Source organism: Rhinatrema bivittatum, chromosome 1 (assembly GCF_901001135.1).
Source record: "Rhinatrema bivittatum chromosome 1, aRhiBiv1.1, whole genome shotgun sequence".
NCBI classification, from domain to species: Eukaryota; Metazoa; Chordata; class Amphibia; order Gymnophiona; family Rhinatrematidae; genus Rhinatrema; species Rhinatrema bivittatum.
The window spans coordinates 128,411,754-128,432,991 of NC_042615.1; the positions used below are offsets into that span (position 1 = coordinate 128,411,754).

At 42.9% G+C, this 21,238-nt stretch overlaps 1 protein-coding gene across 1 annotated transcript in view; it reads right to left on the reverse strand.

Annotated features, from left to right (window-relative positions):
• Positions 1-21,238, reverse strand: part of MICU3 (mitochondrial calcium uptake family member 3) — a 378,395-nt gene that overhangs the window by 100,576 nt on the left and 256,581 nt on the right. Inside the window, exons 11-12 of the mRNA XM_029587156.1 lie at positions 20,967-21,064; positions 16,275-16,446 (exon numbers count right to left, since the gene is read on the reverse strand). Coding sequence (XP_029443016.1) covers positions 16,275-16,446; positions 20,967-21,064 — 270 coding nt within the window. The remainder of the gene's footprint in view (positions 1-16,274; positions 16,447-20,966; positions 21,065-21,238) is intronic.

Genomic DNA, 21,238 nt, shown 5'->3' on the forward strand with positions numbered 1-21,238 from the left:
AAATTCATGCTGAAATACCAGGAGGGTCTTGAAAACTGGAGAAGGACTGGGTGAAATGGTAAACTAGTAACTTCAATTATACGTGCATGTTTTAAAATATACTGACTTGCGCGTGTAAATCGATTTTTATGCAAGTCCTACTTTATTTTTGCACGTAAAATATAGGCGTATATATTTGTAAAATAGGTAGGAATAGTTTGCATATTCAATGCATTGAAAGGTAATTTTAGTTTTTATCTGATAATTTCTTTTCCTTGAGTCCAGGAAGACCAGGCCAGATAAATTAGTTATGGTAACCGACCAGCAAATGGAGACAGAGACCAACAGGTTCGCTGATGTCACCTCTTATATATATCCATGCTGACATCAGCCTGCAAGTATTATCTGTAACAAGCTGTCAATGTCAATTCAAACCAATCAACAGTACCTAACCTTTGCTTGTTTGTTTTTTTAATTTACTGAGCTACCAATGGACTTCCAGAAGGAACAAGAAAGTTGAAGAAATAGAAAGTTTCATAAAAATACCTGAAATCACTCACATGCACAGAAGCAGAGAAATATTTTGCAGTTCTTCATTATCATTTAGATTATGATTGAAGAGATACACAAGTTTGACAGCACAGAAAGAGCCCTGGACTAGTCTGACTGGACTCAAGGAAAGGAAATTATCAAGTATGAACTAATTTCACCTTCCTCTTCATCCAGTTAAACCAGTCCAGATGATTGGAATGTACCCAAACTACTCCTGCATATGACAGGATGCTGCCAAACACACTCTCAATACCTTAGAGATGAAGGAAGCCTCATTTCTGACCTTGACATCTAAGTGGTAATGTTTAGAAAAGGTATGTAGTGTAAATCAAGTCACTGCCTTAAATTCTACTGTGGAGAAAGTAAACACAACTGTGTCTATGAAGTTGCCTATGCCTTATTAGAATGCACCCTAACTCGCCTGGGCAAAAGTTGCCCTTATCCATGCAAGCCTCTGCAATGACCACTTTGATCCAGTGTGCAATAGAAGTCTGAGAAACTGCTTCTTTTCTAACTCTTCTAAATAAACAAAGACAATCTGAAGTACGAAACACATTCATAATATTCACTATCACAAAAGGACACTACTTGCATCTAAAGAATGCAGCAACCTAAAATCCTTACCTCCCCCAATGCTTACTACGGAAGGCAGACATACTGTCTGGCTAAAGAAAGGCTGATACCACTTTAGAAAGAAATAAGAAGCCAAGCAAATCCTGGCCAAATCCTTCACAATCCCCAGAATCCAGCCTTTAAGGCCAACAACTTTAGGGAGAGCATCATAATAGGCACAAATTGTCACCCCATCAAGAAGGATAACACAAATTCAATTCCATGAAGGATTAGGATCTTGTACAGGAGGCCAATAGTGCTTAACCATCTCAAATAACATACAAAATTGAAATAGAAGAAAATGGTTTCCCTAAAACTCTACTATGGTTGCATGCAATAGCTGTTACCTGGACTGCTAAGGAACTAAGTGACAACCCTTAGTCAAACATCTTGTAAGGAGTCTAGGCATCACTGCCTTTCTAGACCTTGCCAAACAGCAGTGCTCAAAGGTCCTCCAAATCCGTACACGGGCCAAGGAGGTAGAAGTTGTACTAGTTTTCAAAAGTGTAGCTACCACTTCAAGAGGATATCCCTTTCCAAACAAACAAGCTCTCACAAGGGCGAAGGCGTAAGATAAAGACAGTCTGAGTCTTCGTAAGAATGGGACCTGTGACAGCAAATCCCTGTACCGAGGAGACCACAACAGCTTACTGATTCAAAAATCTGATAGTATCTGTGCACCAAACTCACCTTAAACAGACTGGAGCTACCCAAATTATTTGATCTTGAAGATTAGCCATTCTATAAAGAATTCTCCCGGAGGTGAGAGAAGGAGGTGAAAGAGAAAAAAGAAAAGACAGGCAGCCTACCGGAGGAGCTGATACCGGTCTCGACGGGGTCCCTGCCAGCCATTCCCTCTGACGTCACCTGAGGGCGACGCCTAAGGGGCCTACAAAAGCGGCCCATTTGCGATACACCAATGAGGTGGGAGAAGGAGGTGAGAGAGAAAAAAGAAAAGACCGGTGGCCTACCGGAGGAGCAGATACCAACCTCAACGGGGTCCCTGCCGGCCATTCTCTCTGACGTCACCTGAGGGTGACACCTAAGAGGCCTACAAAACCGGCCCATTTGCGGTGCGCCGCCACCGCCATGTCGCGTAAGCCGCATGCGCCAAAGGGGCGCGCGGCTTTGTTTTAAATTAAGTAAGTCTCTACTTTTCCTCCTTCTCTAATTCATAAGTTTGACTTCCTCTTTGGATCTCCTAAGGCCGCCACTGTTTTTGGGACCTAAAAGATATCCTACAGGTTGAGCGTTGGAGGACCCATTTTGAGTTTTCTGCTATTTCTTAATAAAATGCCTCATTCAGTGAGGAAAAGGAAGGCAAGGGAAAAAGAAACCCTACCCACACCATCCTCGATGATATCGGGTCTGATTGTCGCTCACGTGACACGGAGGGATGTAGAATCAGGAATTAGGAGATGGTTGGGAGAAAGTATTACTCGACTCCTCCTCAGAGCTCCAAATAACACTATCCCAGGTATATCGGGTAGTGCTGGTAAATCCGGCTGAGGATAGATATGCGGAACAACTAGTTGAAGTAGACCCTGGCTCATCAGAGGGTCGAGTGGAACGAGCTGGATTAAAGAGTGAAGTTTCTACTTTTCCTGAACCGATTACTGGCGAAGGTACCAGAACAGAGGGATTCATGCCAGTGGTCGAGGAGGAACTGGATTTCCCAGAAATAAAGAAAATGGATTTGGTAAGACCTTTAGAGATATCTTTAGATTCAATTTGGGAAGCATTGCAAGCTTTAAATACTAACATTTATAATCAAACAGTTCCTGTATATAATTTTATGGGCAATTTTGGAATTAGATTAAAAATAGTGGAAAAGAAGTTATACAGTCAAAAAAATATATTGTCAAAATAGAGGAGGAAATGAAAGGAAAATCAGAACTGTATGTTTCCCTAATAAAATAAAATCAAATGTTAACATCAAAGATGGAACAGTTGGAAAGCCAAAGTTGAGCTAAAAATTTAAGATTTATAAATTTCCCCAGGGATCAATTCATCCCCCCTATGGAAATGCTGAAAAAATATTTGCTTGAAACTTTGAAAATACCTGAGCAGGCTCTCCCTCTTAGATCACGGGTATTTTATATACCGCTGTTTAAAAAGAAAGATATAAAAAGTCAAAAAGGAGCTCAGATTCTGGTACCAACTGAACCATCGTTACTAAATGTGACTGAATTTTTGGAAACGTCACAAGAGAAACAGATTACACCAGCAACTTTGGTGGTATCCTTTCTCTTGGAGGAGGATAAACAATGGATACTTAGAATGTATTTCAGAAATTGTTCTGCTACTTTTCTGAATTTAAAGGTCAGTGTTTTCCCCAATTTGTCTAGAGTGATGCAAAAAAGAAGGCAATTTCTGATATAAAAGCCTAAAGTGATTGAGTTGGGAGCATCATACCTTCTTAAATTTCCTTGCAAGTGTGTAGTAAGGCATCAAGGTCTTACACATATTTTCTTTACTCCCAGCCAGCTTTCTATGTTTTTGTAAAACAAGATTATACCAGTAACTAGTTCCTCACCGATTATGACAGAATAAACTCAATACAGGTACTAATCCCGTATGATGTAATAAAAGTGCTCTCCGTACTGTAGTTTTTTCTTAGTTTTGTCTATGCTGTAAAGCTTTTCTTGCAGTTGTGTAATTAGGTCCCAATTTGAGGACTAATAAGAGAAAGTATTGTATTTATTACTTTTTTAGTTTATTGAAATTTTGAAATTGTTCTGGAAAGAATATTTGAAATGTATTAAAACTTTTTCTGTATTTCATGACAAGATGTTTAATGCTTGTAAAGGTATTGTGAAAATTAATAAAATATAAATTAAAAAAAAAAAAGAATTCTCCCCACCAATGGTGGGGTGGGGAGGAGAAACACAGAGTAGTTCCTCCGATGGCCAATGCTGGAACAAGGTATCCAGACCAGTCAATTGGTTGTGTTTCTGCTGAATGCAAAATGTGTGTACCTCCACATTTTTATCAGTTGCCATTAGATCTATCAGAGGTGATCCTCACCCGTTGACTAGCAAATCAAAGACTGCCAAGGACAGAGACCACTTCCCGGAATCAACTACACTATGACTAGGAAAATCTGCTTGCGCATACTGTATTCCAGATACATGTGAGGTTGAAAATTATCTTCCTCTTACACTTCCATGCTCTTGACTCTCCCTTGATGATTCACTTAGGCAACAGTCGAGGCCTTATCGGGTATCAACCTGAGAACTCAATCCCGGAGGATGGATATAAAACTCTGCAGAACCAACCGGATTGCTCTGGTTTCCATATGAGTGGTTCCACTTTTGAGCATACACCTTGAGCAACCTGGCCCAGGTAATGCTGCCCCCAAGCCAGCCCAAAAGGCTGGCATTTATCATCACATGAGCCAGGTCGGAGGCTCAAGATCCACCCCAATAACTAAATTCCTGGAATCCATCCACTGACATAGACTTGTCCAGACTGAATCCTGCACTAGAAAACTTCTGTAATAATCCAGAGATTGTGGGTCTCACTGGGACAATAGAACTCTCTAGAGGGGCCTTATTTGCAGCCTTGCTTATGGGACCAAATCTAACACAGCTGTCATGGAACCCAGCAGCTGCAAGTAATGCCATATAGTTGCTCCAAGTACCAAGACTGACTGGTAGCCTGTTGGCTCTGGTCAGTGCTAAAATAAGGGAGGAAGCCTGAAGCTTTCAACGTGGGAGCTACCACCAAGCTGCAGTTCAACACCAATGCAGGGCTATTCTTAACTGAGGAAGGGACAATCAGTCTTTCATCTCAGGAGCTGCCCACCAGAAAATCTAACTACCCCAAACTACTACCCCAAACCAATTAGCTAGATACTTCACTTAGATGCAGCTCCAGCACTGCTGTCTGCATCGATGGTGGGGGTGGAAGGGAATTGGAACCAAAAAGTTACCAATAAGGGCCCTGACCTCAGCGGTCAGAGTAACAGATTGTGAAAGCTTGCTGGGCAGACTGGATGGGTGCCGGGAAAAATAGTGGAAACAATTCTAAAGTTCAAAATCACAAGGCATATAGAAAGACATGGTTTAATGGAACACAGTCATCATGGATTTACCCAAAGGAAGGCTTGCCTCACAAATCTGCTTCATTTTTGAAGGTGTTAATAAACATGTGGATAAAGGTGAACCGGTAGAATTAGTGTATTTGGATATTCAGAAGGCGTTTGAAAAGTCCCTCATGAGAGCCTTCTAAGAAAATTAAAAGTCATGGGATAGGAGGCGGTGTCCTTTCGTGGATTAAAAATTGTTAAAAGACTGGAAAGTAGGATTAAATGGTCAGTTTTCTCAGTGGAAAAGGGTAAACAGTGGAGTGCCTCAGAGATCTGTCCTTGGACCGGTGCTTTTCAATATATTTATAAATGATCTGGAAAGGAATATGACGAGTGAGGTTATCATATTTGCAGATGATACAAAATTATTCAGAATAGTTAAATCACAAGCGGATTGTGATAAATTGCAGGAGGACCTTGCGAGACTGGAAGATTGGGCATCCAAATGGCAGATGAAATTTAATGTGGATAAGTGCAAGGGAATGGTGAATAAAACGGAAAATGTCATAATGACTCTGTATCACTCCATGGTGAGACCGCATCTTGAGTACTGTGTACAGTTCTAGTCACCGCATCTCAAAAAAGATATAGTTGTACTGGAGAAGGAACAGATGAGGGCAACCAAAATGATAAAGGGGATGGAACAGCAACCCTATGAGGAAAGGCTAAAGAGGGTAGGACTGTTCAGCTTGGAGAAGAGATGGCTGAGGGGGGATATGATAGAGGTCTTTAAAATCATGAGAGGTCTTGAATGAGTAGATGTGAATCGGTTATTTACACTTTCGGATAATAGAAAGACTAGGGGGCACTCCATGAAGTTAGCAAGTAGTACATTTAAGACTAATTGGAGAAAATTATTTTTCACTCAACGCGCAATTAAGCTCTGGAATTTGTTTCCAGAGGATGTAATTAGTGCAGTTACTGTAGCTGGGTTTAAAAAAGGTTCAGATAAGTTCTTATAGGAGAAGTCCATTAACTGCTATTAATCAAATTGACTTAGGGAATGGCCTCTGCTATTACTGGCATCAGTAGCATGGGATCTTCTTGGTGTTTGGGTACTTGCCAGGTTCTTGTAGCCTGGTTTGGCCTCTGTTGGAAACAGGATGCTGAACTTGATGGATCCTTGGTCTGACCCAGCTTGGCAATTTCTTATGGGGTAGATTTTCAAAGGGTTACACGCATAATATACGCACATAACCCCCAAACCTACCCCTGCGCGCACCGAGCCTATTTTGCATAGGCTCGGCGGTGTGTGCAAGCCCCGGGACGCGCGTATGTCCCGGAGCGGTCCAGGGGCGGGGCCGTGGGCGTGGCGGTGGTCCGGGGCGGTCCCGAGTCCTCCGGCACAGCGGCTGTGCCAGGGGATGGTGCGCCGGCACGCACAAGTTACACCTGCCAGAGGCAGGCGTAACTCCCACAAATAAGGTGTGGGGGGGGATTTAGGTAGGGCCGGGGGGTGGGTTAGATAGGGAAAGGTGGGGGGGAATCAAAAAAAAAGTTCCCTCCAAGGCCGCTCCGATTTCGGAGCGGCCTTGGAGGAAACGGGGAAAGCCATCGGGGCTCCCCTTGGGCTTGGCGGGTGCAAGGTGCACATGTGTGCACCCCCTTGCGCACGCTGACCCTGGATTTTATAACATGCGCGCGGCAACGCGCACATGTTATAAAATCGGGTGTACATTTGTGCGCGCCAGGTAGCGCGCACAAATGTACCCCACGCGCGCTCCTTTAAAAATCTGGCCCTATGTTCTTAATCAGCCCCTGCTGTAGTGATCCCTGTGGTCCGGTAATTGGAGAGGACAGTCCATCAGAAGCCTCTGCAGATCTGCATATCATGGCTTCCTGGGCCAATCTGGAGCTGGCAGAAGCACCAACCCCATGTGTCTCTCGATCCTCTGAATCATTCTGCCCAACATGGGCCATGGGGAAAGGCATATAGAAGTTTCCCTTTCGGCCACTCCAGCACAAGGGCACCAATGCCCAAAGACAGATGTCAGATCTCTCCTTTGACTAAAGAAGCGAGGAACCTTTGATTTGTGTGATGTTGCCAGCAAGTCTAGTAATGGGAGACCTCAGCGGCCTACTATAAACTGGAACGCTTCGTTTGACAATTCTCATTCTCCTGGATCCAGACTCTGTCTGCTGAGAAAATCGGCTCATACATTGTCTTTGCCTGCAATGTGTGAGGATGAGATCTCCTGAAAATGTACTTCTGCCCATTCCATGAGTTGGGTTATTTCTTGCATCACTTGCTGGCTCTTGGTTCCTTCCTGGCAACCATCGTTGCATTGTTTGACATCATTCGGATCATTCAATGAATTGCAAGCATGCTAACCAAATGGCCCAGGCTTCCAGGCGATTGATACTTCAGAGAGACTCCTCTGTACTCCAGCACCCCTGTGCTGTCAACACCTGACAGTGAGCCCCCCAATCTTGGAGGCTCGCATCCATCGTGAGTACTAGGCAGTCCGGAGTTTGTAGGGCAATACCCTTCCTTAGATAATCTGCTTGCAACCACCACTGCAGCTGGATGCTGATCCCCACCGGTAACTGAAGCCGTATCGAGTAGTCCTGAGACTGTGAACTCCAACGTGCAAGCAGAGTGTACTGAAGGGTATGCACCTCTAGGGCAGTTGCCATCAACCCAAGCACCTGTAGATAAGACCACACCATCGGGCAGAGAGACTCCATTTGAATTGACCAGTTTAGTCTAAAAGCAGAAATTTGTGTGTTTAATTTAACAACTGATATTAAGACAAATCATAATAGTTTTTGGGACATTGAGAAAAAGTTATTCGGCAGTCAGGATTCAGGCTATTACAAAGCATACAGAGATTTGGTCATTGTACTGGCACACTTACTGTACATCCCTAAGCCTTTTCTTGCAAATTTAAAATTGCCCTTATGTATAAGTTATATGTCAAAATTAACAATGTTTTGTCATTTCAAAGAGGTGAGAGGTGTCCCCAGAAGCGAAAAAGCTATCTCAGTAACAAAGATTCAGTTGCAGGACTGTCTTCCAGAAGAGAAAAAAAAAAAAAGAGTGGAACCTGAGAATTAATGAGTTTAGCGGCTCCTAGAGGCACAGCAATATAAAAGAACAAATAGTAGCTTTATGACCGCAATTTGCTGAATTAATATCAGAATGTTTAGTTTCAATTGAGCTGTAATTTCTCTAACCTTTATGTTGCCAAATTTTATATTTTCCCAGGTCACTAGCAGATGAAACGTTTGAAGATTGTTGAAGATTACATTTTCTCCTTTTTTCCCAGTTTTTCATTTTTATCCCAGTTTTTCATTTTTAAACAGATCTCTTTTTGATATTTACTTTTGTTTTATTCTAGATCGATCTAGACACTATCTAAGTACTTTTTCACACACTTTTTTGGCCTATTTTTATTTCTGATCAGGGGTTTGAGCTCATCAAAAGAAAAAAATATGTGTTACTTGTTTGTTTTCTGTGTCATGTGTCCTTACACCTGAAGAATGAATGAAGTTGTGTGTCCAAGTTTAATGTTCTATGTAATGACTGATGGATTCTTCTCCCTGATTAATCTGAATTTGTTTTACTCTTATGTTAGATTCTGATCAAGTAACATACCTAGTGCTGAACTGGAAGGCTGTGCTTCGATGTCACTGACGTGCACTAAGCCAAGAGAACTGTTTGCCCCACATGCATCAGTGAATTCTGAGATTATCCCATCCTTACAACTGCATCCTTTGCCATGGAATTGGACTGTGAACTGTTTCCAAAGAAAGCCATCATACACCTTTCATCATTTGATTTTCTTTTGTGTGTTCCTTACTTTGTGTCTTGCTCCGATGCTGTTTGGACCTATTTGCAAATGCCATTATTTAGACGGAATTAATGCAGTTTTTATTTTCCAGTATGACTTCCACTACTTACATGCATTTCTTCACTGAATCAGCTTAATGATTATGATTATGTCTTTCTTTGCCTTTGTCTATGAAAGCTGCTTTGATCACATTACTCAAACACCATATCCCACTGCTTGCCCTCTTAGAGTGTGATATGTCCCAGTATGGATCAAATGTTTTCTTGAATTCTTGATTCTTTGAGTATCTGTCTTTTTCTCTGGATCTTCCTTTTCTTATTTGTGTACTCTGTGGTTTTAGTGATCATTCACAAGAGGGATATATATTCATATATATATTTCTGTCACATCAGCATATGTTAAATACATGCTGTTCTATTTGCTGTAAGCTATTTCTAGCATTCTCTCGCTTGCCTTACTGTTTTACTGTTGGTACCTCTGTTGGAGCCTCTGCACAAGTTGTCTTTTTATCTTATTCTTTCTGCTGCAGCCTGTACCTATAGTAATTACTTTGCTGGTCTCTAATATATCAATATCCTATTTCCTTTTTACTCTGATTTCCTTGTAACCTTTTTGAACATTTCTTCCTGTAACATTTCCTATTAGGTTTTACCTAGAGTATGCTTGTGCCCTCTTACAAATGTTTCCTGGTAGTGTGGCCTTTGTGCTTATTCTGAGATTGATCTCCTTGTAGAAATTCACCCATCCCAACTGAGGCTTACTCTCACAGGGATATGCAACTATTCCTATTCCAACCTATGACCAGAACGTGTCTTATGTTTTTGTCTGTTGTTTTTCCTTTTCTTCCTTGTCCATTACAATGGATTACCTCTTAATACTTTCTCTGTACCTTTTAAGAATGATGTTCAACTGCTTTGCTAGGTTATCCTTCCTGGTTGGTATATTTGTGACACCCATATGCATAAGCACTGATCCGACCTCATGTAAACCACAGTGGATTTTGGCCCACTCCATTGTTGCAACATAGTGCATGCATAGACCTTACACAGTATTACACACTATAGCTGTAGGCAATTCCTCTTGCTTGTCACAATCTTTCCTCAACTATACCTTGTAAGCTCAAAGGGTAATTTCCTATTGGCCCAGTATTGTGACCTATTATGATCCAGCCTCCTGGGCTCAGGATGGCTCTTGGGGTTACAAAACTCCAATTTACATGTTAAATCGTATTATAAGATTGCAAGCTGTTGTTGAAATAATTACTAATGAAACTGCAAAAGCACTGAGAATATTAGCTACACAGCAAAAGGGTTTCCGGAATGCCATTTACCAGAACCGCATAGCGTTAGATTACATACTAGCTTCAGAAGGACTATGTGGTAAATTTAACCTCAGTAACTGTTGTCTTCAAATAGACGACAAGGGTGAAGTAATTGAAGAGATCACCCGCAACATGCTGTCAATTGCACATGTACCTGTGCAAACCTGGAAAGGACTTGATGTCAGTGATCCATTTGGATCCCTTGGATCATGGTTCTCTAGCTTAGGTTCAGGATTCAAAATTCTAATTGGCTCCATGTGTACGATTGCCCTACTAGGGATTGCTATTTGCCTCTGCTTGCCATGCCTTTGTATCTGCCTATGAAGATGCCACGATCAAGTATCTGAAATGCTGGTAACCCAGACCAGTGCACGGATCATGCTCAATCAAGCTGAAACCTTTATCCTGATGCTCCTGGATTCCAATAACATTGACGAACCATTCCCCACCAATGTGCTCATTTTTCTGTGAAAAATGAGCACATTGGTACCAAGACAGGTAAGTCTCTAGCCAGTAAGGACTAGCCTTAACTAGGCAGAACAACCTAAGACAGGCGATGTGCGACGCAGATAGGTGTGAAGGGTTCCTAGGAGAAACCCTTCAAAGGGGGGGAATGTATGAATAGCCAGCACAAAACTACACCTAGTGGATTCACAGCCAGCACAGATAACATCATACCTGCATGAAAACGAAACTAACTTGGTTTGAATTCCTGGAAATGACTATACAGGTTTCTGCCCATGGTAACAGAGCACGTACCCATGCTAAAATTTATTAATTGGCTATGAGATAATGGGTGGGCAAATGCAGACACCTGTTGATTGGCTGAAGGTAATCCCTTAAATTGCTGAGTACACATGTTAAATCATTGTGCAGGTTTGAGCGTACAACCCTTGCTTTGTATGTCTTGCTGCTCCAAAGAAAAGACACATTTCTTTTATTAAAACTTCTCACTGATTAGATTACTCAAGCTGGTCTCTACTAGTCTTATTTAGTCCGAGGTTTTACAATAGTCACATCTGCACCATTAGTTTCTGAATATGGATCTCCAGTGGGAACACCCTACTTTGCTTTGTGTTGAAGCGAACACAGAGATACGCCAGTGTCTGGGATGGCTGCAGATTGCTCTTGGCCAGGTTCACGAACCAACCTAGTTCCTGTAGCAAGAAGATCACCTTGTGCGTGGCCTGAAGACTCTCTTTCATGCTCTTGGCTCGAATTAGTCAATCGTCTAAGTAAAGTTGGACCAGAATACCAACCTTTCTCAACAGTGCTGCTAGCACCACCATGACCATGGAGAAGGTTCTAGGCACAGTGGCCCAACTGATGGATAGCACTAGAAACTGATAATTTCGCCCCAAAACAGCAAAACAGAGAAAACCATTGATGCTTCAGCTGGATGGGAAAATGCAGATATACCTCTAACAAATCCAGAGATATAAGAAACTCCCCTGACTGTACTGCCATTATCACCAAGTGTAAGGTTTCTATGCAGAAAAAGAGTCACTCACAAATGATGGTTGACTCCCTTGAGACCCAGAATGGGGAGAAAGGAACCCTTTTTCTTGGGTACAATGAAATAAATGGAATATCGGCCCATATTTTCTTGTGACGTGGGCACTGGGATCATGGCCTGCAGGCTAAGGAGCCTTGACAAGGACACTCCACTGCCTGTCTCTCCTGCAGAAAGACACCATGAAAATGTCCCAAGAATAGCTGAGAAACTCCTGAGCATAGCTGTCTCTTATCACCTCCAGAACCCACTGGTCTGACGTGATCTTGACCCACCTCCGATAAAAAAGAGAGGCAGGTGACCCCCTATCTCCTGTTCCAGGGGGTGGATTAGTACATCCTCATTGAGGGGGTCGGGGGCATCTCCCTTGAGCTCGGATCCCTGTCTGGGCTGTCTGGGATGAAGAACTGAGGCCTGCCCAAATGCTGAGCCCTCTGAGAAGCCACTCCTCTGTAGGACCGAATACAATTGAAACCCTTAGGACAACCTCTCGCACCGAACGAGTGCAGCGCCTGCTTTTTATCCTCTGGTAACCGAAGAACCTGGAACTCACCCCACTTATTGGCCATCTTTCCAACTCACTCTCAAACAAGAGTGATTCTTTAAACAGCAATTTCGTAAGAATAGACTTTGAAATTGTATCGGCAGATCAATTCTTCAGCCATAGCTGACCCCTAGCCACTATCACCAAAGCCACCCCTCTGGCAGAAATGTGGACCAGGTCGCAGCCTGCAACCACGAAAAAGGCGGCTGCTGGTTCCCTCACTGCCCTGGAATTCAAACCAGACTCATCAACTTCCTAAGAGAGAAGAAAGTAAGAGCGAGCCACCAGGGAAAACTCATTGCCACCGTCTCAAAGGCCTGATTAAGAATAGTCTCAATTTTCCTATCCTGTGCATCCTTCAATACCATTCACCCTTCTTCAGGGAAAGTCACCTGCTTGCTGATGGCACACACCAGCTCATCCACTTTCAGAAAATGCCACTGCTCACTCGCTGCCGGATTCAGGGGGGTACAGCGCTTCTAAGGCTCATCCCCCTTTAAAATTAGCTTCCAGGGCACCTCATTCAAGATTAATCAATTCTTGAATAGCATCCATAATGGGGAAGAAACATGATGCTTTAAGCAAAGGCACTAAAATGGGATTCTTCTTTGGCTCAGACATTGAATCAGCATCTGGCATTCCCAGCATCTTCAGTGACTGGGAGATCAGAGCTGGCAACTCATCTCTTTGAAAGAAACACAACATTGTTCTTTATAACTCCAACTCTGGGGGAATTTCCCCATTCTCCTAGGAGTAAGGATTGCCTTCATCATTTGTGCCATCTGGGTCCCTATCAGCATGACACGCAGCAGGTCTAGATGTACCCCAATGCTTACCCATGGCACAAGGCGTGTGCGGATCCTGAACTCTTAGGTTTGGCCGGCTCCGCTAACTGTGCCTGAAGAAAGGGACTGCAGCCCTTAAAATCTTCCACCCAAGAAAGGGCAGAAGGATCCATACCAGAACCAAGGGGTCCTGCGCCCACTGACTTGCTTTCCCATGCTAACGAACCAGTTAGGGGAACCCCAAAACCAGGCAAAACCTCTAATAGGTCACCCTCTGGTCCCATTATCACATCATGCTGGGAAAGGCTGGGCTCAGAAAATCAGCCAGAGACAACTCTCCCTGAGTCTCCCTGAGTCTTTGGCGAGCAGCACAAAGGGTGAGGCGCTTTGGCTTCTTTGCTACCAGCGCCATATTTAAACACCCACTAGCAGCATGCTCCACAAAGGCGTCTGACAATTGTGCACCCAAACGCACATCCACACAAGAAAGCCTGGAAAAGATGCCCAAAAATAAGCTCTGTCCAATAAACACACACTATGGATACCCAAAATGTAGGCACTCAATACGTGATCCAGGTAGGCACCCACCAGAGCACCCACTCAGGCATGCAAGCGCAAACGAACATCAGATAGTTTTGCAGCAGACTTGTACATAGAAAAGTGCATGAACGCCGTTGTGACCTACCACATGGCATCAGAGCAAAGCCTAAGAGAGGGGCCTAACCAAAAGACTGCTCAACCCGCCAAGATGCCACGACTCCCCAACCTCCCCTGGAGGCAGGAATGGACATCGGATGAGCATGCCGAGGCAAGGGGACCAGAAGGGAAATGGAATCCCTAAAATTATCTCTTCTTTTTTTTTTTATATTTACTTTTTAACTGAGCTCAGCCTGTCCCGGCCGAGTTCAGAGGAAGGAGAGGGCAAAAACCTTAACTGCCGCGCTTGGCTTCCTGCACCCGCTCGTCACTCTGCTGTTTTTCCCTCTACAGCTGTCCATACCTGAAAACCAGCTACCAGACCGAGGCACTCTACTGAGGGAGGGACAATAAGGTATTACCACAGGAGAGCAGGGTGAATTGATTTGCTTCTTCTTTTCTCTTTCTAAAATTCTTTTTTTAGGAATCCCCAGGAGGGAGATGCATGTCCACCATCTGCTGGAGATGGAGAATATTGGCAGGCTGGTGTCAGTGCAGGAGTATATATATACCATGACTTCAGCTTTGCTCAGTCTCCTTCTGCTGGTAGAGGTGCATAACCCAATGGTTGTGGATTAACTTGTCTGAATGCTAAGAAAGCATGTTGTGGGGTAGAGATTTTATAATATGTACGTATTTGATACACACGGGTTATAAAATAACATTGTAGACCTGCTCATGGCCATATATGCATGTACATGCTGGTACACAGATTTGTTTGAAGGTTATCCTCACTGTAAAAATATTACAAAGTCACATGTAGTCCTGTGGTTAAATATGGTACAAAAAGTGGTTTGTACTTGGTTGTCTTTTTTCTGTTTTCATTTTTCAACTGCTAATTGGACCATATCCCAACTCTAGTTCCACTCATTGTCACACTCTATTCCTGTCTACTCCATTATGGTTCAAATCATTCAGGTGACCCAAATATAAAATTAAACTTAGATCATCTGCAAAATGCTGTGCATTAAACCTGTACCATTGATTTCTCATAAGAGAAAACATTCAATATGGTGTGGCTAATAGAAATGAAGTGTTTGGACATCACAAATGATGGGCAAATTTTTTATTTCTCGTTAGTTTATATTACCTTTCTTTCTTGAACTCATTCTTTGATGATCCCTCTAATTTCTCTTCATTTCTGATCTTGTGCCAGAATAGTGAAGTACAGAGGGTTCATAGACACCTATGCTATTTGATCTTTTATCTGATGTGGTTCTTACTGCCTTGTGTAATCCTTTTTTAAGGTATAGAAAGGGATTCCTGCTCATCATAAAATGGAAATAGTTCTGTAGAGTAGATAGTGGTATTTTTCATATTTCAGAAAGCAAAAATGAGAGTGCTATGTTAGTAATATAAAAATGACGGCAGAAAAGAACCAAATGGTCCATCCAGTTTGCCCAGCAAGCTTCTTATGGTAGTATTTGCTATGCCATACATGTTACCCCATGTTTCTCAAGGATTTTACTGGTTGATGAGCTTTCTTGAAAGCGTTGAAGTAGTGTGAAAAGCGGAATCTAAATCTAAATAAATAAATAAATAAATAAATAAATAAAATACAATTCAGAGAATGCTGCTTGACTTGCTTTGCTTATGGACTTAGCCTTAGAAGCAGTCCTGTATTTTTCCCTTATGTCTGCCCTTATGGTTGTCTCTGAATTCAATTCTTCCTTCCCGTCATCGCCCCCACCCCACCGTCGAAACAGACAGTGATGCTGCAGTTGCATCAAAAGCATCAAGGCTTATTGGTTAAGGGCAGTAATCCCATGCCTTCTGTTAAAAGTAAGTGCTGCTCAGTGCAGGTTACCCCCATGCTTATCCGGTCCTCAGAATGTAAAAGTCAGGGCCCTCTTTGGTTGCTGTCTGAATCCAATTCCCCTTTTCCCCTGCCACTGAAGCAGAGAGCAATGTTGGAGCTGCATCAAACGCATCAAGGCTTATTGGCTTGATGCTACACCAGCAAGTTACCCCCTTACTTATCAGAACTGTATGCTGCAATGTCTATATCTTACCAAATATGTTTCATGTCAAAGTATATGAAATACTATACTGAATAGTACCAATGTATGCGTTTTACCAAACTGTATCACACAAAATTGCTAAACCAAATTGTGTAACACGAATTTAGGTAATGACTCAAAGATGAATGTTACTTTTGCAAACCATTGTAATCTTCACTTGGAACGATGGTATATAAAATAACTAAATAACTAAATACTCCAGACTGTAAAAGTCGGGCCCTCGTTGGTTGCTGTCTGAATCCAATTTACTTTCAGAAATACAGAAGATACCACCATTTTACTGCACAACATATTTCCCTGTTTACAAAGAAATATATTTTATTGTGGACCCCATCATATACTCATTATAATATGAGATGTACAGTACCTTCTCTTCAGGTATACTGTGTCGCACATTTTCCAAGTAGCTGGTTGTGTTTTCTACATTTGTATATCTCAATAAAATATGAGCAAAGTCTTCCTCACTAATAGTATTCATTCCTTTAGAGTAGGACAGGAACTCAATCTCAAGGAGCTCAGTTTGCAGATTATCCATAAATCTGAAGTAGAATCAGATATATTTTTTTTTTAATAAAAACATGTCAATATGAAAGCACTAATTTTTAAAAATTATGATACAAACATAATCTAGGACAAGGATTACACAGTAAGGCAATTTGGTCTATAAAAGAAAGCAGCAAGCTTGTAATTTCAAGTGAAGACTTTTCAGCATGCTCTGTTCTCTTTCTGGCTTGCCTGGTATGCAGGAATAGCCTCATGCCTTGGATATTTGACAACATAATGTAGATTTCTTTCTGAGCCCAGTTATCTATTTGTTCTTAACTGGAATGATTTTCAGTTTTGCAAAAATGTGAGACTCTAAATGAGAAATTGCTACTTACCTGACAATTTCCTTTTCTTTAGACCAAAAGGATGAATCTAGAACCAGCAGGTTATGCATCTCTACCAGCAGATGGAGGCGGAGCAAAGCTGACATCACAGTATATATATACTCCTGCAGTGACATCAGCCTGCCAGTATTCTCTTCAAAAGCCAACTGTGAACAGACTAGCAAAAACTTGATTAATAACAGATAACCATTTCAGTACTCAGCTAACAGGAAACACTGAGCTCAGACAAAGAATGTATCACCACTAGTCTAGGGACTGGACTAACACTTACCAGTAACCCCTTACCAGGAGGACCATTGCACAATCATTCAGCAGCCAAGAATGGGAAGCTGAATTCATTTGTCTGGTCTAAATAAAAGGAAGTTAACAGATAAGTAGCAATTTCTCATTTCTTAGCATCCAGACCGATGAATTCAGAACCATTGAGATGTACCCAAGCTACTCCCGAATAAGGTGGGGGTCTGCCCACTGTCCAGTCAAAACCGCATGTGCAAAGGCTGCGTCCTCCCTTCCAGACAATAATATCTGGAAATGGTGTGTAAGGAGAACCACATTGCAGCTAGGCAAATGTCGACAGGAGACAACAATCTAACTTCCTCTCAGTACACTGCCTGAGCCCTAGTGGCATGAGCCCTAACCTGACTAGGTAACGGCATTTCAGCATCCACATACACAGACATGATTACCTCTTAATAAGAACATAAGAACATAAGAAATTGCCATGCTGGGTCAGACCAAGGGTCCATCAAGCCCAGCATCCTGTTTCCAACAGAGGCCAAACCAGGCCACAAGAACCCGGCAATTATCCAAACACTAAGAACACAAATCTGGCTCGCCTTGTTTACTACCACCATCGAGAAAAAACAGGCCATCCATCTTCTGGAAAGGTTTAGAAACCTTGAGATACCTCAAGATATGTCTCTTGGCATCCAAGGGCTGCCACAGGTGATATTCCTCCGCATCTCTTTCCCTATCCAGAGAAAGGGAAATGGACTGATTCAATTGAAAATCTGAGACCACTTCTGGCAAAAAGAAAGGAACAGTAAGCAGCTTTATTGCCCCTGGAGTCTCTTGAAGGAATGGTTCCTGGCAAGACAAGGCCTGCAGCTTGGATATTCTATGCACAGAACAAATCACCACAAGAAACACCTCTTTCAATGTCAGCAACTGCAAGGAAAGGTTACGCATTGGTCGAAATGTAGGACCCATTAAGAAATCCAAAACCAGATTAAGACTCTACAAGGGCACCGGTAACCACAAGGGAGGACAAAGATGTTTCATTCCTTTCAAGAAATGAGCCACATCTGAATGAACCGACAAGGGTCCACAATTCACTTGATCCCTGAAACAAGCAAGAGCCATTACCTGTACCCTTAAGGAATTAAGGGCCAACCATTTACTCAATCAATCCTGCAAAAATTCCAAAATGATCGGGATCCTAACTGAATGAGGAAGTACTCCTTGGATCTTTACAACAAGACTCAAACACTCGCCAAATCCGCACATAGGCTAAGAAAGTGGAATACTTCCTTGCCTGTAGCAAGGTAGCAGCAGAATATCCATGCTTCAACAAGAAGCCTTCTCAAGGGCCATACTGTAAGACAAAATCACGTCAGATCTTCGTGAAGAACAGGCTCCTGCTGCAACAAATCCCTGTGTGCCAGAAACCAGAGGAAGGAGTCTACCAGAAGCCTCCGCAGATCTGTGGGTTTGGCTGGTGTTTGAGTCTTGGTGTAAAGATCGAGGGGTACTTCCTCGTTCAGTTAGTATCCCGCTCATTTTGGAATTATTGCAGGATGGATTGAATAAATGATTGGCCCTTTATTCCTTAAGGTGGCATCAAGCACCATTCCACTGTGACTCTCCACCCTCCAAACCATTCTGCCCAACATGGGCCATGGGGGAAAGGCATACAGTAACTTTTCCTCTGGCCATTCCTTCACAAGAGCATCGATGCCCAATGACCTTGGATCTCTCCTGCGACTGAAGAATCAAGGAACCTTCGCATTGCGAGAAATGGCCAGCAGGTCCAGAAATGAAAGGCACCAGCGATCCACTATTAGCTGAAATGTCTCATTTGACAATACCCATTCTTCTGGGTCAAGAGCATCAATGCCCAATGACCTCGGATCTCTCCTGCGACTGAAGAATCAAGGAACCTTCACATTGCGAGAAATGGCCAGCAGTTCCAGAAATGAAAGGCCCCAGCGATCCACTATTAGCTGAAATGTCTCATTTGACAATACCCATTCTTCTGGGTCCAAACTTTGCCTGTTGAGAAAGTCTGCTCTTACATTATCTTTTCTTGCAATGTGTGAGGCTGAGATCTCCTGACGATGCACTTCCGCCCATTCCATAAGTTGGTCTACTTCCTGTGACACTTGCTGGTTCTTGGTCCCTCCATGACAATTGATGTAATGTACTTACGTTGCATTGTATGACATTATCCAGATCGCTCAACCCTGCATCCTGTTGCTGAATGTAAGCATGCCAACTGGACTGCCCGGGCTTCCAGCCAATTGATGTTCCAGAAAGACTCTTCTGTACTCCAGCACCCTTGCACTGTCGGTTCCTGATAGTGAGCGGCCCACCCTGGAGGCTCGCATCTGTCGTGAGTACTAGCCAGTCTGGTGATTTTAGGGAAACCCCCTTTTTGAGATGATCTGCTTCTACCCAGTTGAGATCAGACCTCCATTGGCAGGTGGAGCCAAATCGGATAGTCCTAAGACTGTGGGCTCCAACGAGAAAGTAAGGAGCGCTGAAGAGGACACATATGTACCCCTCACCCACAGCACCATTTCCAGGGTTGCCGCCATCAACCCGAGCACCTGTAGATAGGACCACATGGTCGGGTGTATTGTATTTATCAACAGACGCACCTGTGCCAACAACTTCTGAATACACCCCTCCAACAGGAAAACCCTGCCTTTCTTCATGTCGAACTTAACATTGAGATACTCCAGCGACTGGGATGGCTGAAGACTTTTCTTGGGCAGATTCACTATCCAATTGAGCTCCTACAACAAGGAGATCACTTTATGGGTCACCAGGCATCTCTCTTCCAGAGATATGGCCCGAATCAGCCAATCGTCCAAGTACGAGTGAACCAGGTTCCTATCCTTTCTCAACTCTACAGCCACCACCACCATATCCTTGGAAAATGTTCTGGGCATGGTGGGCAGAACAAAAGGCAGTGCTCGGAACTGATAATGATGATCCAAAACCGTGAATCAAAGAAAACGTTGGTGCTCTAGCTGGACGGGAATATGCAGATAAGCCTTGAACAGATCCAAGGAGGTCAGAGATTCCCTCAACTGCTAGGCCATTATCACTGAACGCAATGTTTCCGTGCGGAAATGAGTCACCTGCAAATGATGGCTGACCCCTTTGAGATCCAGGATAGGACAAAAAGAGCTCTCCTTCTTGGGCACAAGAAAATAAATGGAATATCGGCCCATATTTTCTTGAGATGTGGGCACTGGAACCACAGCCCTCAGACTGTGGTTCCAATGCCCACATCTCAAGAAAATATGTCTCCATGGAACATCAATCGGCTGGAAGCCCGGGCATTCCAGTTGGCATGCTTACAGTTTGGCGACAGAATGCAGGGTGATGAATCATGATGAGAAATAACTTTACTTTGCAAGAGTAAAAGATCTGTTACAATTTGCTCTGTATTGGTTGAATTTAAGCCCATCCTGTTCAGCAGCAGCCCAGCAGGGGTTGGGGAGAAGGCTTGGCCAGTGCGATAGCTGGTCCCCTACTCTTCATATGCCTATGATGCAGCTCTTTCAGATGAAGTGGTTCAGGCCACTGCTGACCTGCTGATGACTTCGGCACTGGAGAAAATGGGGCAGGCCATGTGAATGCCTGCAGGGAGGGAACTTGGAAGATCAGGGTTCTGATAATAGTAGCACTGGGATTTACTGACTCATATCTATGGGTGAGCTCAACAAGAGTCATTTTCAAAAGCATTAAATAATTATTTCTTCTCAAATATTAAATACAAATCTGAATGAAAAAGAGGAGCCTTAATAATCTTAGCTACCAACTGAATTTTCCAAAAACATTTTTTGCTAGCGGTGCTGCTTACATTTTATGCATCATATAGCAAATAATCAGAACTAAGATAAGTATCTTCCAATAACTTTAAAACGGTTCAAGCTCACCTATAAAAATCTTGAAAGTTGAGCTCAGCTTTTCCCTTCTTTCCAAAAAAATGCACAAGTAGTGTGGTGTCCACCAGGTTAGAAAAATCAACAGCATGCTTGAAAGAAAAGGTTAGAATAGAGAATGTTATCTGGACTTTTTACAAACTGAATGCACAGAGGCCGGTATTCAAAAAAAGATGAGTGCCTAAAGTTGCCATCTAATTAGTCACCTATTTTCAGCAAAGTTAGGAACAGAGGGCCTAATTTATTAAGCATTTTTCCCATAGACA